General features: G+C 43.2%; 1 protein-coding gene across 1 annotated transcript in view; it reads left to right on the forward strand.

The window, feature by feature from the left end:
- LOC135056672 (alpha-2-macroglobulin-like) overlaps positions 1-18,411 on the forward strand; it is a 258,698-nt gene that overhangs the window by 141,179 nt on the left and 99,108 nt on the right. Inside the window, exon 16 of the mRNA XM_063962122.1 lies at positions 14,455-14,658. Within this exon, the coding sequence (XP_063818192.1) occupies positions 14,455-14,658 (204 nt within the window). The remainder of the gene's footprint in view (positions 1-14,454; positions 14,659-18,411) is intronic.

Here is an 18,411-nt window from a genome sequence, read left to right on the forward strand (position 1 = left end):
CCACCCCCTAACAGAGCCAGGAGAAAGAAGAGTGGTGAGTATGACGCTGGCGGCCCGGGAAGCGGGTCGCCAGCAGGAATGGCGGCACAAGAGTGGGAGCACAGCTATGACAGGCTGCGCTCCGGAAGGCTCAGCGGCACTTTGTGTACGGCGCTGTAAGGGGCGTCCTGGGCCAGCGCACATACCCTATACTGGTCAAATATGCTAACAAGGGCTAATGCCGCTGTTAGTAGCACAAAACCTCAGGCCAGTATAATCCATTAAGTGCGGGAAGATGCGCCATTACAGCGGGCGGGGATTCTCCTCAGAGTGGATCCAGCACTCACCAGCGCCATTTTCTCCCTGCAGATCACACAGATGAGATGCTGACAGGGAGCGCTGCCCTCCTCATAACTTCAGCATACCTCTGCGGTACCAGGGTGTTATAGACAGGGGGGGGGAGTGTTATAACAACTGCTTATCCTATTAAGGTTACTCAGTCAGTGCCAACTGTTTCTTCTATGAACCGTCTACTGGGGCGCTGTGTGGCTGGTTTCTTATTCTCTGTGACTCTCTGAAGGTACTCTGGGGAACCTGTGCTTGACATTTTTCTGTGTGTTTGTGTATGTGCATTTATCAGTATTAGACATGTCTAAGGGATCTGTATCCTGTGCTGCAGAGTGTGTATCTTCTCCTGAAGAGTCTATCCCATGTACTCAGGACTGCAATGTGCTTTCCCAACCTGTCGAATCCGAGCCCCCGTGGGTGGATTCTTTAAGGGGCATGATATCACAGATTTCACCTAGGATGTCACAAAGGTGGTCATTCCGAGTTGTTCGCTCGTTGCCGATTTTCGCTATGCTGCGATTTGTTGCTAAATGCGCATGCGCATGGTACGCAGAGCGCATGTGCTAAGTTATTTAACACAAAACTTAGTAGATTTGCTGGTGTTCATGCAACGCTTTTTAGTCGCACTGCTGATCGGTGAATGATTGACAGGAAAGGGGCGTTTCTGGGTGGTAACTGAGCGTTTTCCGGGAGTGTGCTAAAAACGCAGGCGTGTCAGGGAAAAACGCAGGAGTGTCTGGAGAAACGGGGGAGTGGCTGGCCGAACGCAGGGCATGTTTGTGACGTCAAACCAGGAACTAAACGGACTGAGATGATCGCAATCTAGGAGTAGGTCTGGAGCTACTCAGAAACTGCAAGAAAATATTTAGTAGCAATTCTGCTAATCTTTCGTTCGCTATTCTGCTAAGCTAAGATACACTCCCAGAGGGCGGCGGCCTAGCGTTTGCAATGCTGCTAAAAGCAGCTAGCGAGCGAACAACTCGGAATGACCACCATAATGAAAAAGGAACACAGTTTTTGAGGAAGTCTGTAGAGGGGTTACAGCATTCAGCTCCTACTTCCTCCCATACCCCACCTACATACCCGCAAAAACGTACACTTGCCCAAATAATGCAAGTTGACACTGATGCCGACTCTGATACAGGGGACTGTGATGGGGATATGCAGGGGGGGGGGGAGATGCATCCCTTGCTAAGGGGGTGCAGTTGATGACTGAAGCTACTAGGGATATTTTGCATGTTACTGAGATGGTACCTGAGCCGGAAGAGGAATCTTATTTTACAGAAAATAAGAAATCCTCTCACCTTCCATGCTTCTAAAGAGCTGAACTCTGTATTTGAAAAATCCTGGGAAAACCCAAAGAAATAAATCCTGATCCCTAAAAGAATTCTCATTGCTTTTCCTTTCCCTGAAGAGGATAGGAAGAAATGGGAAACACCACCTATTGTAGACACTTCTGTATCTAGGTTGTCTAAAAAGGTGGATTTACCTGTCCCTGGTTCAACCGCCCTAAAGGAGCCGGCTGACTGCAAGATTGAGATTACGCTCAAATCTATATATACTGCTACAGGCATGGCTTTAAAACCCACTATTGCTTGTGCATGGATTTCTAAAGCCATAGTAAAGTGGTCAGGGACATTACTAGAGGAATTCGATTCAATGGGTAAGTGTGACATTGATTTATTTTTGCATCACATACAGGATTCTGCTGGGTTCATGGTGGAGGCCATGAAAGCCCTTGGAATGCTGAATGCAAGGACTACTTCCATGGCTACGCCAATGGACTGCAGATGCAGAATTAAAGAAAAGTGTGGAGAACCTACCCTTCACAGGTCAGGCTCTGTTTGGGGACGCATTGGATGCGTGGGTTTCCACAGCAACTGTGGGTAAGTCAACCTTTTTACCCTCAGCAGCTCCACCGACTAGGAAAGCTTATCCTACGTCCACACTGCAGTCCTTTCGGACTGCAAAATTTAAAAAATCCAAATCCTCTTCCACCTTCTTTAGGGGTGGTCGGGGAGAATCCAGAAAACCTGCACCAACAGGTTCTCAGGAACAGAAACCAGGTTCTGTCTCTTCAAAATCGTCAGCATGACAGTGGACCTCCCAGCCTGGGGATCGGGCAGGTGGGAGCAAGACTAAAAAATGTCAGTCACATCTGGGCATCATCAGGCCTAGACCCTTGGGTAACAGAAATTGTTACCCAGGGCTATAAACTGGAGTTTCAGGAACTCCCACCTCACAGATTCTTCAAATCAGGCTTACCAGTTTCGCTGACAGAAAGTGCTATCCTACAGGAAGCCATTCAAAAATTGGTCAAAACAGATGTTATTGCCTCAGTTCCACCTACCCTACACCACAGGGGTAATTATTCCAACCTGTTTGTGGTGCCGAAACCAGATGGTTCGGTAAGGCCGATTTTAAACCTAAAATCATTGAACCCCTACTTAAGGAAATTCAAATTCAAGATGGAATCTCTGAGAGCGGTGATATCAGGTCTGAAGGAAGGGGAATTCTTAGTATCCCTGGATATCAAGGATGCATACCTTTGCATTCCGATCTGGCCGTCTCACCAGGCTTAGCTCAGATTTGCGCTGCTGGATTGTCACTATCAATTCCAATCGCTGCCGTTTGGCCTCTCTACAGCGCCGAGAGTGTTCACCAAGGTCATGGCAGAGATGATGCTACTCCTCCGCAAGCAGGGAGTGAACATAATTCCATATCTGGACGATCTATTGATAAAAGCATCTTCCAGGGAGAGATTGTTGCAGAGTATTGCTCTCTCAACCCGACTACTCCAGGATCATGGGTGGATCCTGAACCTCCCAAAGTCACATTTGGAACCGACAAGGAGACTGCTCTTCCTGGGGATGATACTCGACACGGAAGTGCAGAGAGTATTTCTACTGGTGGAGAAAGCATTGGTGATCCAATCAATGGTCTTGAAGCCAGCCCTGGTATCGGTTCATCAGTGCATTCGCCTTCTGGGGAAGATGGTAGCCTCCTACGAGGCTCTTCAGTACGGAAGATTCCATGCGAGGTCCTTCCAACTGGATCTCCTATCCTAGACAAGTGGTCAGGATCACATCTTCACATGCACCAGCGGATACGCCTGTCGCCGAAAGCCAGAATTTCACTCCTCTGGTGGCTGCAAACTTCTCACCTACTCGAGGGCCGCAGGTTCGGGATTCAGAATTGGATCCTTCTAACCATGGATGCAAGTCTCAGAAGTTGGGGAGCAGTCCCCCAAGGGGAAACTTTCCAAGGAAAGGGGTCAAGTCTGGAATCCATCCTTCCAATAAACATTCTGGAACTAAGGGCCGTATACAATGGCCTTCTACAAGCAGCACAGATAAATAATCAGCGCTAAAAGGTCATAGATGAGATGAGTAGGTCAGTAATCATAAACTCTCCGCAAGATTGCAGTTCCTTGGTGAAGTGGAAACAAGGCAATGTCCTCAGTTCAGATGGTATACCTCCAGCACAAGTCCAAGAAAAGCAGTAGTGGGGTCTTGGTTCAGGTCCTCAGGTCTCCAGATGTTGCAAATCCACAAGAGAGGAGGTATATGATAAAACTGGGAGCAAGGATGTTTTTAAGTGATTTATTCTTTTTAAAAATGAATTTTGGCTTGGGTGGCAGATGACTTCTCAATAGATTATCTTGATTCAGAATATTAAAGTTTTTACATACAATCTTTTTGATCTGCATACTTTCATTATTGTATGTCGATATAAAAGCCAAGCCGTCTAATTCATCATTAGGGTCAGGACCCTAATGATGAGTTAGACGGCTTGGCTTTTATATCGACAAAAAGTCACCACACAACGGACAATGGGGGACACCTGGTTGACGCAAAAACCTAAAGGCTTCTTCCGATGTGGGGCTACCAGGTGCACTACCTGTAAACACGTTTCGTAAAACCACACACCTCCACGTGAGAGATGGAGAGGATTACGAACTTACTAGCTTTATGAACTGTGATTCAACTTATATCATATACCTCCTCTCTTGTGGATGTGGTCAGAAATATGTGGGGCGGACTACAAGAAGCATTAAGACTCGCTTCATGGAGCACCGCCGTAACATAGTCAGGAGAATCTCCACGCATAGTGTCTCTAGACACTTTAGAGATCATCATGAGGGGGATCCTAGCTCCCTCCATTTAACAGCGGTTGAACGGGTGGGCATAAAAAAGAGAAGGGGGGACCGGTACAAAATCCTGTGTAAACAAGAACTGTACTGGATGTTCAAATTGAACACTATATATCCAAAAGGACTAAATGAAGCAGTGGAACTCAACTCTGTGTTATGACCACCTTTCAACAGTAATATATATATATATATTCATACACATTTTCCCAGACTGATGCCCTCTTTTCTTATGAAAGCAGTTTCTTTATACATTACTGTTGACATTCAGTGCAAATATATATTTTTGGTAACATATTAATATATATAGCATTCTCAGATTATAGTATGATCCGTTTTCTATTACCTATATATATGCCTCCAAATAAGACCCTGTGTATTCTTCTTTTTGGGGGATTTATTCTATGTACATCAGTACTATGTGACACATATCTCTCTGGATATATGTTATAATTAGTAAAGCACCAAAGGGTTATTTATTAGTGTCATTATTAATTTTTAATCTTTATTTATACCCACCTTTATTCTTTGAAAGATGGCTACTGGACAAATTAATGGAGGCTCATTACTAGTCATTATTGTTTATTGCTCACCAATACATATACTTACTATGCATTACCTCTAACTATATATATATATATATATATATATATTATTATTTTTTGTCTTATGTAAAGTATATAAATCCTCATTGACCACTGCACAGTGTACTCCAAGCTAACTAAAGTGATGTAAAGATACTGTATGTGACAAACAGTGTCACTATTGTGGTTGGCATGATGATTGGCAGGATTACATAGCCGTCACCGTGTGAGACCATCCACAATATTTGTAAGGCCATGATGGCGCATATAGCGACGCGCCGCCCTGGCAACCATAATAAACATCCACAGCGTCATGGGACGCGCACCCGGACGCATGGGAATGATGGATATCCGGGCGCGCGGTAATGACGCAACGCAACTAGCCCGATCACGTGACTACGTGCGGCCGGGCGGGGACTGATGACGCGACGGGATGAGATCCGATCGCGTCATCCGATTCTCCAATGCCATTACTATTGACGAGGGGGAGGGGATCCCCTCTCGTTAAGCATAAGAAGTGGATTGGGTTTCCCCTCCTAACCAGGAGACCTGCCAGTGTTCATGAGGACAAATTAACCAGATGCTACTCCGGGTTTTAGATATCACAACCCAGGTCAAGCTTCTATGAATGGTCATGTGACCATTATACATATAAATAAATAGATTGTTTTGGATATTTGGTAGTTATTTAACATATATATTATAATTACAAATATGGGTTTCATCCCTGATACTTATGTCTGTAATTTTCTTGGTCATATTATGAGATGAGTTGGTTACTGTCAATCATTTATGCTAATGAGCAGCCATATTAGTTGGGTATATAAACCCTTGCCTACAGCCAAGTAAGCACCTTGAAAAAGTTGTGTGAACACAACGAAACTCGTTGGTGTAAGCTGCTCCCTTGGATCACTTCTTGGATTTGCAACATCTGGAGACCTGAGGACCTGAAACAAGACCCCACTACTGCTTTTCTTGGACTTGTGCTGGAGGTATACCATCTGAACTGAGGACATTGCCTTGTTTCCACTTCACCAAGGAACTGCAATCTTGCGGAGTGCTGAGCCGCTTAAAAACCCTTGGACAAACTTGTGGTAACTATTGCCTAGTTCAGGCTATCTATCTGGTTCGCACAAACCTAAAAGGGGACTATATTAAAGGAACAGGTCCTATTATCTCCTCCATTTTGAGAGTAAAGTGATCGGGAGTAACATTCTACATTCCCCCCTTTTTTAAGGGTTATTTCTTTAATTATTTCATTGATTCCATATGGATGTTTCATTGTCTTTTAATATGAATTAAATGTTTATGATTACTGACCTACTCATCTCATCTATGACCTTTTAGCGCTGATTATTTATCTGTTTGTATTATTGTGTGATTGTATGACCAACCTATTCATCTAGCTGCTGTGTTGAACCTCCCCAGTCAGCGCCTGGAGAGAATTACCTTAGGGTAATTTTTCTTCCGTTTTCTGCACTTCTACAAGCGGCACATCTTCTGCAAGATCAGGCCATTCAGGTTCAGTCGGACAATGTGACGGCAGTGTCCTATATAAACTGACAGGGCGGAACGAACAGCAGATGACAGAGGTAACAAGAATCCTCCTCTGGGCAGAAAAGCATGCGGTGGCGCTATCAGCAATCTTCATTCCGGGAGTGGACAATTGGGAAGCAGACTTCCTCAGCAGACACGATTTCCATCCAGGAGAAGGTGGCCCCCACCCAGAGGTGTTCGCAAAGGTGACAAGCCGTTGGGGTGTACCTCAGGTAGACATGATGGCCTCTCGTCTCAACAAAAAGCTTCGCAGGTACTGCTCCAGGTCGAGAGACCCACAGGCCGTGGCGGTGGACGCACTGGTAACTCAGTGGGTGTTCCACTCAGTGTATGTGTTCCCTCCACTTCCACTCCTCCCAAGAATTCTCAAACTAATAAAAAGAACAAGAGATCAGGCGATCCTCATTGCTCCGGACTGGCCAAGGAGGGCTTGGTACGTGGATCTTCTGGAATTACTCCTGGAGGTTCCGAGGCCTCTTCCTCTTTGCAAGGACCATCTTCAACAAAGGCTGTTCGCCTATCAAGACTTACCGCGGCTACGTTTGATAGCATGGAGGTTGAACTACGTTTGATAGCATGGAGGTTGAATGCCAGATCTTAGCTCGGAAGGGCATTCCAAAAAAGTTCATTCCTACCCTGATTCAGGCTAGGAAGGGAGTTACGTCTAAACATTGCCATTGCATTTGGAAAAAGTATATATGTGTGAATCCAAGAAGTATCCAATGGTGGAGTTTCAACTAGGACGGTTTCTCCTCTTTCTGCAGGCTGGTGTGGATGTGGGCCTACGCTTGGGCTCCATTAAAGTCCAGATTTTGGCCTTGTCCATTTTCTTCCAGAAACAATTGGCTGCCCTCCCTGAGGTTCAGACTTTCTTGAAAGAGGTTCTGCACATCCAACCTCCCTTCGTGCCTCCTACAGCACCTTGGGATCTTAATGTGGTGCTGCAGTTCCTGCAATCAGATTGGTTCGAACCTTTGCAGGTGAACGTCAAGTTTCTTACATGGAAGGCAGTCACACTGTTGGCATTGGCATCTGCTAGACGTGTGTCTGAATTGGGGGCTTTGTCTTGCAAGAGCCCCTATTTGATTTTCCATGAAGATAGGGCTGAGCTCAGAACGCGTCAGCAATTTCTTCCTAAGGTTGTGTCGGCTTTTCATATCAACCAACCTATTGCGATGCCAGTGGCTACTGACTCCTCAGTTACCTCAAAGTCCTTGGATGTGGTGAGGGCTTTGAAGATTTATGTGAAGAGAACCTCTCTTCATTAAGTTATACAAGTTTGATACTTTGGCCTCTGAGGACCTGAAGTTTGGTCAATCAGTTCTGCAGGAACCTCAGCACTCTCCCTCCCATACTGGGAGCTTTGGTACATCCCCATGGTACTAAATTGGACCCCAGCATCCTCTACGACGTTAGAGAAAATAGGATTTTAATTACCTACCGGTAAATCTTTTTCTCGTAGTCCGTAGAGGATGCTGGGCGCCCGCCCAGTGCTTCGTATTCCTGCATTGTTATTTGGTTAAGTATTGTTGTTTCAGCCATTGCTGAATTGTTCCAAGTTGGTTAGCTTGGCTTTCCTTTTTTGTTATGTGTGAGCTGGTGTGAATCTCACCACTATCTGTCTATTTCCTACGCTCGAAGTATGTCCGTCTCCTCGGGCACAGGTTCTATACTGAGTCTAGTAGGAGGGGCATAGAGGGAAGAGCCAGCCCACACTATCAAACTCTTAAAGTGCCAGTGGCTCCCAAAGGACCCGTCTATACCCCATGGTACTAAATTGCACCCCAGCATCCTCTACGGACTATGAGAAAAGGATTTACCGGTAGGTAATTAAAAACCTATTTTACCTTGTACAAATCTCCCACTTTACCAGCAACAAAGCAGCCCCAGACCATCACATTACCTCCACCATGCTTGACAGATCTCGTCATGCACTCTTCCAGCATCTTTTCACTTGTTCTGCGTCTCACAAATGTTCTTCTGTGTGATCCAAACACCTCAAACTTTGATTTGTCTGTCCATAACACTTTTTTCCAATCTTCCTCTGTCCAATGTCTGTGTTCTTTTGCCCATATTAATCTTTTCCTTTTATTGGCCAGTCTCAGATATGGCTTTTTCTTTGCCACTCTGCCTAGAAGGCAAGCATCCCGGAGTCGCCTCTTCACTGTAGACATTGACACTGGCATTTTGCGGGTACCATTTAATGAAGCTGCCAGTTGAGGACCTGTGAGACATCTAATTCTCAAACTAGAGATTCTAATGTACTTGTCTTCTTGCTCAGTTGTGCACTGGAGCCTCCCACTTCTCTTTCTACTCTGGTTAGAGGGTGTTTGTGCTGTTCTCTGAAGGGAGTAGTACACACCTTTGAAGGAAATGTTCAGTTTCTTGGGAATTGCATTGAATAGCCTTCTATGCATCGCATGGAATAGCCTTCATTTCGAAGAACAAGAATAGACTATACTCTCAAAATGGCCAGAAAAAGAGAACTTTCATGTGAAACTCTCACATGAAAGTTCTCTTTTTCTGGCCATTTTGAGAGTATAATCGAACCCACAAATGTGACGCTTCAGATACTCAACTAGCTCAAAGGAAGGCCAGTTTTATAGCTTCTCTAACAAGCAAACCCGTTTTCCGCTGTGCTAACATAATTGCACAAGGGTTTTCTAATCATCCATTAGTCTTTACTAACATAGTAACATAGTATCTAAGGTTGAAAAAAGACAATTTGTCCATCGAGTTCAACCTATTTGTGGTCTCCTATGCAGGATTATTTGGTATAAAATTTTGACTGATGCTGATGTCTGCCGTTACGTTTCATCCCTCTTTTTTATATTAACTATAGTGCGTGACTATGCACCATAACCCTGGATATCCTTATTCATTAGGAATTTATCTAATCCATTCTTAAAGGTGTTGACTGAGTCCGCAATTACAACTCCCTCAGGCAGGGAATTCCAAACACGTATCGTCCTTACCGTGAAAAAGCCTTTACGCCGTATTGTGCGGAATCTCCTCTCCTCTAACCTGAGCGAGTGTCCACGAGTTCTCTGTGTTGCTAACCAAAAACAGGTCCTGCGCAAGATCTGTGTATTGTCCCCTTATATATTTGTAGCTGAAGATCATGTCCCCTCTTAGTCTCCTCTTTTCCAATGTAAACATGCCTAGCCTTGCAAGCCTTTCCTCGTATTCCAGCGTCTCCATGCCCTTAGTTTGGTCGCCCGCCTCTGAACCTTTTCTAGCTCCAGGATATCTTTTTTGTAGTATGGTGCCCAGAATTGTACACAGTATTCAAGGTGTGGCCTTACTAGTGATTTATACAACGGGAGGATAACACTCTCATCCCTAGCATCAATTCCCCGTTTTATGCATGCATCTTATTCGCCTTTTTTGCTGCAATCCTACTGTGGGTACTACAGCTTAGTTTGCTATCTATGAGAACACCTAAGTCCTTTTCCAGTACAGAATCCCCTAATTTTACCCCATTTAGTATGTAGGTGTTATTTTCGTTCTTGCTACCACAGTGCATTACCTTACACTTGTCTGTATTGAAGCGCATTCTCCATTTTGCTGCCCATACTTCTAATTTAACTATGTCGTTCTGAAGCGACTCAGCATCCCCCTCCATATTTATAACTTTACACAATTTGGTATCATCTGCAAAAATTGACACCATGCTCTCTAGACCTTCTGTTAGGTCGTTAATGAAAATATTGAACAATAGCGGTCCTAATACTGAGCCTTGTGGCACACTACTTAACACTTCAGTCCAATTTGAAAAAGATCTATTAACCACAACGCGCTGCTCCCTATTATCTAACCAGTTTTTGATCCAAGTGCATATTGTGCTTCCTAGTCCTATTTTTTGTAGCTTGTAGATAAATCACATGTGTGGTAGAGTGTCGAAAGCTTTCTCAAAGTCTAAAAAGATTTCATCCACCTCTTTACCCTGATCTAAGTTTGCACTTACTGTTTCATAAAAGCCAAGTAAGTTGGTTTGACAGGATCTGTCCTTCACAAATCCATGTTGATTCCTTTTATTGACCTTATTGACTTCAAGGAACTTCTGAAAACTATCTCTTAGAATACCTTCCAATACTTTCCCCACTACAAATGTAAGACTAACTGGTCTATAATTACCCGGTTCAGCTTTACTTCCCTTTTTGAATATAGGCACTACTTCCGCTACACGCCAGTCTTTGGGAACCATACCTGATATTACTGAATCCTTAAAGATCAAAAATAGCGGTTTTGCAAGTTCAGAGTGAAGCTCCATTAGAACCCTTGGGTGAATTCCATCAGGACCCGGTGATTTATTAATCTTTAAATGTTTTAATCTATCACAGACTACCTCCTCGCTTAAATAAGTACCTATCAGTGGGATATTCTCATTATTGAGATTATGTGTTAGTCCCTGAATTGGGTCCTCTCTAGTAAATACTGTTGAAAAAAACTCATTTAGTGTGTCCGCTATGTCATTATCATTTTTGCTTAAGACTCCCAACTTGTCTTTTAAAGGGCCTGTACTCTCCTTCTTTAATCTCTTGCTATTAATGTATTTAAAGAATTTTTTGGGATTCGCTTTGCTTTCCTTTGCTACTAGTTTTTCAGTTTCTACTTTAGCCGCTCTTATTTCCTTTTTGCATATTTTGTTACAGTCCTTACAGTGCTGAAATGACTCCGCTTGCCCATAAGTTTCTTTATCTTTTTGTTAAGCCACATCGGTTTATGATTTTTATTCCTTTTTTTTGCTGCTCGTAGGAATAAATTTGAGAGTATTTTTAGCTAGCAGGAATTTTAGTACATCCCATTTCTCTGTAGTATTTTTTCCTAGAAACAAACCTTCCCATTCAATATCCCTGAAAAATACCCTCATCTTTTCAAAATTCGCTTTGCTAAAGTTTAGAGCCCTAATCGAGCCAGTATAGGACTGTTTATGAAAACTGATATTGAATGTGACCATATTGTGGTCGCTGTTTCCTATGGGTTCCCCTACTATAATACCTGATACTAAATCCCCATTGTTTGTTAATATCAGGTCTAAGATTGCATTGTACCTGGTAGGTTCCTCAATTAGTTGAACTAAGTAGTTATCATTTAGTGTGTTTAAAAACATATTACCCCTAGCAGTATCACATGAATCGTTTTTCCAGTTTATCTCTGGATAGTTAAAATCTCCCATCATTACTATGTCACCTATGCCTGCTGCTCTTTCAATTTGCTTCAGTAACAATTCCTCATCAGATACATTAATACCAGGCGGCTTATAGCATACACCCAATACCAACTTTTTAATTCCTTTATCCCTGTATGCAATTTCTACCCATAACGTCTCGACAGTGTCTACAGTCCCCTCCTGAACATCTTCCCGTATATCAGGTATTAAAAACAGCTTTACGTAAAGACACACCCCTCCACCCTTTTTATTTAGTCTGTCTCTCCTAAACAGCGTATAGCCCTCTAGATTGACTGTCCAATCATGAGATTCATCCCAGCAAGTTTCAGTAATGCCTATAATATCATACTGTTTGCTTGCTGCAAGTATTTCTAGTTCACCCTTTTTACCAGCAAGGCTTCTAGCGTTCACATGCATACAACTAAGATAAGTATTTCCCCTTGCATGAGGGACATCTTTCACCGTATGTAGCAACGATGACCTGTAATCGTCATTGGTTAGTGCTTTGGTAAAATCTCTTTTAGTACCCATGTTAGTAACCTTACCGGCTGCTCTTACCCTCCCCCCAACTTCTCCCCCATTTTGTTTACTACCGCCATCCCCACTATTCTTACTGCATGACCCGTAGTTTCTTGCTAAACCCTCCCCCCAGGCTCCTAGTTTAAAATCTCCTCCAACCTTCTAACCACCCCCCCCCCCCCCCCAGCACCGCTGCCCCCTCCTCATTCAGGTGCAATCCATCACGACAAAAAAGATGGCGCCTGACTGAGAAGTCCGCCCAGTGTTCTAGGAACACAAACCCCTCTTTCCTGCACCAATCCCTAAGCCACACATTTACCTCCCTAATCTCCCTCTGTCTCCCTGGGCTAGCGCGTGGCACGGGTAATAATTCGGAGAATATTACCTTAGATGTCCTTGCCTTAAGTTTCTTGCCTATTTCCCTATAGTCTTTCTTAAGGACATGTGATGGTTGCTGGAAATGGGCCTCCATACACATATGTAGATATTCCTTTAAAAAACAGATGTTTGCAGCTAGTATAGTCATTTATCATATTAACAATGTATAGAGTATATTTCTAATTAAGTTAATGTTATCTTCATTGAAAACAACAGTGCTTTTCTTTCAAAAATAAGGAAATTATCTGGGTGACCCCCAAACTTTTGAACGGTACTGTATATATACAAAATACAAGTACCCCCCCCCCCCCGAAAAAAAGACACTAAATCTGAATACTGTAGGTCAGTTAAAATTAATTACGCCCATTCAGACTATCAGGAATCATGGAATCTCTCTCCTTATGCATCTAAACCAAGATCAAATACTGTAGTATTCTCCAACCTTCTCTACACCTTTGAATAACCAGATGAAGTACTCTATGCAAATCATGTGAAAGATATTGTAATTTGTTGTCACTTTGAAATAACTTTACAGTATTTCAAAATAAAGCTCTATGTACAATTTGGCAACTATACATTTGCAGTACTGATCCAGGTCCAGTGCAGAAATGTTTATTCACTGGATTTATCTTTTTAGCTTGGTCTTTTACAATGACCTCTTATTTCCCTGTAAAACTACGAAGGTGTTATACAAAGAGCATGTGACATGCCAAATTACTAATTTAAGGTGTGTTCTTAAACCACGCAGAGGGCAACATTAGTTATAAATTTCATAATTGCTAGTATTGTTTATCACAGAGGTTCTCAAACGCGGTCCTTGAGGCTACCCAACAGTCCAGGTTTTAAGTATATCCATACTTGGCCACAGGTGACAGTACCTCGGTCGATCAGATTTAACCATCTGTGCTGAGCCATGGATATACTGTACTTATAACCTGGACCATTGGGTTGCCTTGAGGACAGTGTTTGAGAACATCTGGTTTATCATATACAATGCTGTTTTACTAACACAATTTGTAATTACAGTATCTGAACCTCATTTCACTGCTACACGTCAAGTCACATTATTATGATCACCTCCTATGTTTAATGTCGGCAGCGCGTAGCCCATGAAGTACTGTACATCACATATCGTGCGCTGGTTTGGTGGGTATATGATGTGTGCAATAGACCATCTGCACACATCACTAGTTGCTGTCATGGGTAAAAGGGGAGATTTATCAGAGTTGCAGAAAGCGATGATTATCGGCTTTCGGCCAAGGATGGCAGTACATCTGAAATAGCGCAGTTTGTGAACTGTTCGCGTGTTGCTGTGGTGTATCGAGACTGGACAAATGGCACCATTGTGAATAACCAATGTGTAAACTGTGGAGCACCACGTGTCATTGATGTGAGAGGTGAACGTCAGCTATGAAGGTGCATGAGTGCCAACCGACACGCTACAGTGGAGCAACTCACCGTCAGAATGTACCTGTGCCAACCTACCAGCACCTGATTGAGTCACTACCAGCCCATCTAGCTGCTATCTGTGCTGCACACAGCGCTTACTCTGGCTCTGAGCTGATGGTCATAATAATGTGACTGGACCGTGTATATTTCAGAATTACTAGTATTATTAAGAATATTTACAATATTGTTTGTCTCATTTTTATAAAGAAGTATAACTATATTTTACTATTTGATCTTTAATATCTTTTTGGTATTTTTCTTTCATTGTTTGGCCAGTTTCTCAACTGTTTTTGTTGCTTGCGTCCTGTTTTTGAAAGGTTTATGATCTGTTCCCCCTCCGGCTTAGTCAAGGGTATGACTATCGTATTGAAGAACCAGGACGTAGATGTTTTCGACGACCTATATTTCCACCTTTACTGCCACGACCTGTATTTCCTGGTGGTTCCCCAAGAAGAACAACTAGACGCATCATAAACCCCTATTTTGGTGAAGATGATCATGATGTCTACAGCTTATTTCAGGTACAGTACATGTGTAAATTCTAAATAAAAACTATAATGCCAAAAAAGTTGAAGTTCTAATGTGAATACACACCATATTGGGCTCTACAGTGTAAAAAATAACATCAACTGCATTTGTTAGACGAACCTCAACATTTAACGAAACTTGATTTAAGTCAGAAATTATTGATTTGGACACATGGCATGCAAATTTTGCAGTGTCCTAAAGTCATTTATTAGTCTTAATATGAAAATATCCATCATCCCCAATAATACTCCTCTTAATAGTAGAAGGATCTTTACCATACATGGTGGAAAAAGCCATCGGAAGATGACTGTGTAGTTAATCTTATTCACAGGGCCACCAAGAACTGACTCGGATCTGGGTACTGGTGGGAGACAACAAAAATAATAATAAAAAAATACTATGCCACATGCTACAAAGGTGAGAATTTGTCCCCCACAATAGCGCTGCAAAGGGGGACAACAGGCCTGGGTAATTAGTACCTTCTCCACCCTTCATTTTATGATCCCTGAGTATTTGGGCCATAAAAGGTTACAACAATAACAATAATCCACTTACTGAGCCCTTGTATCCCTATGTTAGGTCTTATTGCCTTTTTGATGAGCAGATTGCAATATTAGCACTGAGATGCTTCTCTACCAGAGTCTCTGAGAGCTTGCAGAAACACACTGCTCTGTGGATTGGTTAATTCATATCTAGATGCAGAACCTCTGATGTCACAGCAGCTCAAATGGCTGCACTCTCAACATCCTGACCTGCTCCACATCTCATCGAGGTTTTGTCCAAAGCATATACGGTAGGGAGAGCTTCACTTGTCTTTAATGAAGTGAGGTGACAAAACTATTAACAGAACTGCAGTGGACTGTATGGGTAATGCAGATTTCCTTCTCTGCTGTTTTTAAATAATTCTTCTGGCAGACGGGAGCAGCGCAAACTGATGCCACTGCCCAGGGCTGGATTAAGTGCTACATTGGCTTGGGCTGAAAATAATGAAGGGCTCATTTTGAGAAGATGCAGATGTATGTCCAGTGGCCATGCAGACGTGTACACTACCTACACTATCAGCCCCAAAGTCTCTGGAATCCCGACACCCGGCATACCGACACCTATTCTCCTTCTTGGGGTCCACGACTCCAATGGAGGGAGAAAAAATAGCGTGGCTCATTTGCGCTCGCCCCGCTGCCAGCATTCTGGCGGTCAGGATCCCGGCGCTGCTATGCTGGGCGCCGGGAACCCGGCTGCTGGCAAGTCATGCCACACCCCAAAACAAGAGAGGTGGGAGATGGAGGGTACAATTTATCAAGAAATGTGCATGACAATAACACATATAGACATGCACGTAGGTTTTTGGACACGCCTTAAAGTTTTTTCCACGTTGGAAAGAATCCTTTCATTGCATAAATTATTTCTGATAGCTCTTAAAATAGCGCTCTCTTATGGCTTATCCGAACAACATAGGAAATGAGCAATAGATAAACATAACTGTTTTTAAATGGATTCTTTATATTGTTATATAGCAGTGGGCATTAATTATTTGCTGCAAATTATTTACTGCAGTAGCACCTACTTACAAATTAATTTTCTTACTACAATTCTGTAAAATTTGTCCAAGTTTCCAAACGTCCCACAATGATTTGCCTGTCTGTATTACTGACCATCATCCCCATTTCTAGTTATAAATTATCAGCTGTATTTTAATGTATTTTAATAATCAATTATGATGCTTAAATTCTGGGTTAGCCAGTTTACTTCATAGTGCAAACCGCTGTGAATTCAGATATACCATTATTGTAACTCATAAGAGGTCGTGCAGATGTGTTCAGAGTGGCTATTGCTCCTGCACCTTGTAACTCATAGGAGGTCATGCAGATGTCTTCAGAGTGGCTATTGCTCCTGCACCTTGTACTGTAACTCATAGGAGGTCATGCAGATGTGTTCAGAGTGGCTATTGCTCCTGCACCTTGTACTGTAACTCATAGGAGGTCATGCAGATGTGTTTAGAGTGGCTATTGCTCCTGCACCCCCTGTTGCAGTAGTGATCCGATCTGCATTCTAGGATGCAGGCATCGGATCACTGACCAACCATCGGGTGGCCTGTGACACCCTTGGGGATATGCAAGCGGCCAATTGCAGAGGCCAGGAAGTCTCTGTGCAACAATGGAGATCACTGGCCTCTTCCCTCCCACTAAATGGCAGTAACACACCTCCATTTCACAAACGGTGGCCACCGCCACCCCCTCCCCCAAACCTATGTTGCAGGACCGGTCCGTGCCCACGCAGAGTGTGTCCTGCATATGTGCAAACTACCATACTTTGGCCCTCATTCCGAGTTGTTCGCTCGGTAAATTTCATCGCATCGCAGCGATTTTCCGCTTAGTGCGCATGCGCAATGTCCGCACTGCGACTGCGCCAAGTAAATTTGCTATGAAGTTAGGATTTTTACTCACAGCTTTTTCTTCGCTCAGGCGATCGGTAATGTGATTGACAGGAAATGGGTGTTACTGGGCGGAAACAGGCCGTTTTAAGGGCGTGTGGGAAAAAACGCTACCGTTTCCGGAAAAAACGCGGGAGTGGCTGGAGAAACGGAGGAGTGTCTGGGCGAACGCTGGGTGTGTTTGTGACGTCAAACCAGGAACGAAACTGACTGAACTGATCGCAGATGCCGAGTAAGTCTGAAGCTACTCTGAAACTGCTAAGAAGTTTGTAATCGCAATATTGCGAATACATCGTTCGCAATTTTAACAAGCTAAGATTCACTCCCAGTAGGTGGCGGCTTAGCGTGTGCAATACTGCTAAAATCGCCTTGCGAGCGAACAACTCGGAATGACCTCCTTTGTGCATCAGGGCACACATCCAACCAGACCTGAATGAGGTCCATGGTTATTTCAGTCACTATTGTCTTTCTTTCAGCTTGAATCAGTCTGGCCACTCTGCTCTGACCTTTATCATTAACAGAGGATTTGTACCCACATAACTGACACTCTGGATTTTTTTTTTTTAGTGTTATGCACCATTCTCTATAAACCCTGAATATTTGCATTAAGGAGCAGGTGTACAGGTTAGTATTTGGTCCATAGATCTACGCTAAAAAGGTCTACAGTCAATAGGTCTACCGCTAATGGTAGAAATGCATTAGGTCGACAGGGTCAAAATGTCAACCGGGTCAAAAGGTTGACATGGTCAAAAGGTAGACATGACAATGGTCTACACACATAAGGTAGAAACAAGTTTTTTGGGATGTTTTTGCATATTTTTAAACTTTTTCATACTTTACCATCCACGTGGACTACGATTGGGAATAGTAATCTTGTCTGAAGCATGGCAAGCAAAGCAGTACACTAATGGGGCTTGTTTGTGGCAGAAAAAGTGGCAAAACACTCCCAAAAATGTATGTCTACCCTTTTTGTGTCGGCCATTTCCATGTCGACCTTTTGACCCTATTGACCTTTACTACTGTCTATCTATTCTATGTTGACCTTTTGACCCTGTCAACCTTTTGACCCTGTTGATCTAATGCATGTCTACCATTAGTGGTAGACCTATTGACTGTAGACCTTTTTAGTGTAGATCAAATAACCCACACACTTACTGGTCTACCTAATAAAGTGGCCACTGAGACTACAGTATATGGGATACTGAGGACTAGATAAATTAAGTAGACACAAACAGTTTATGCGACACAAGTGGCTTCTGCCTTTCTTGACACCAGTGCATTATAGATAAAAGCATAGTTCAGTTAGTGTCAACAC

The sequence above is a fragment of the Pseudophryne corroboree genome, chromosome 3 (genome assembly GCF_028390025.1).
Source record: "Pseudophryne corroboree isolate aPseCor3 chromosome 3, aPseCor3.hap2, whole genome shotgun sequence".
NCBI classification, from domain to species: Eukaryota; Metazoa; Chordata; class Amphibia; order Anura; family Myobatrachidae; genus Pseudophryne; species Pseudophryne corroboree.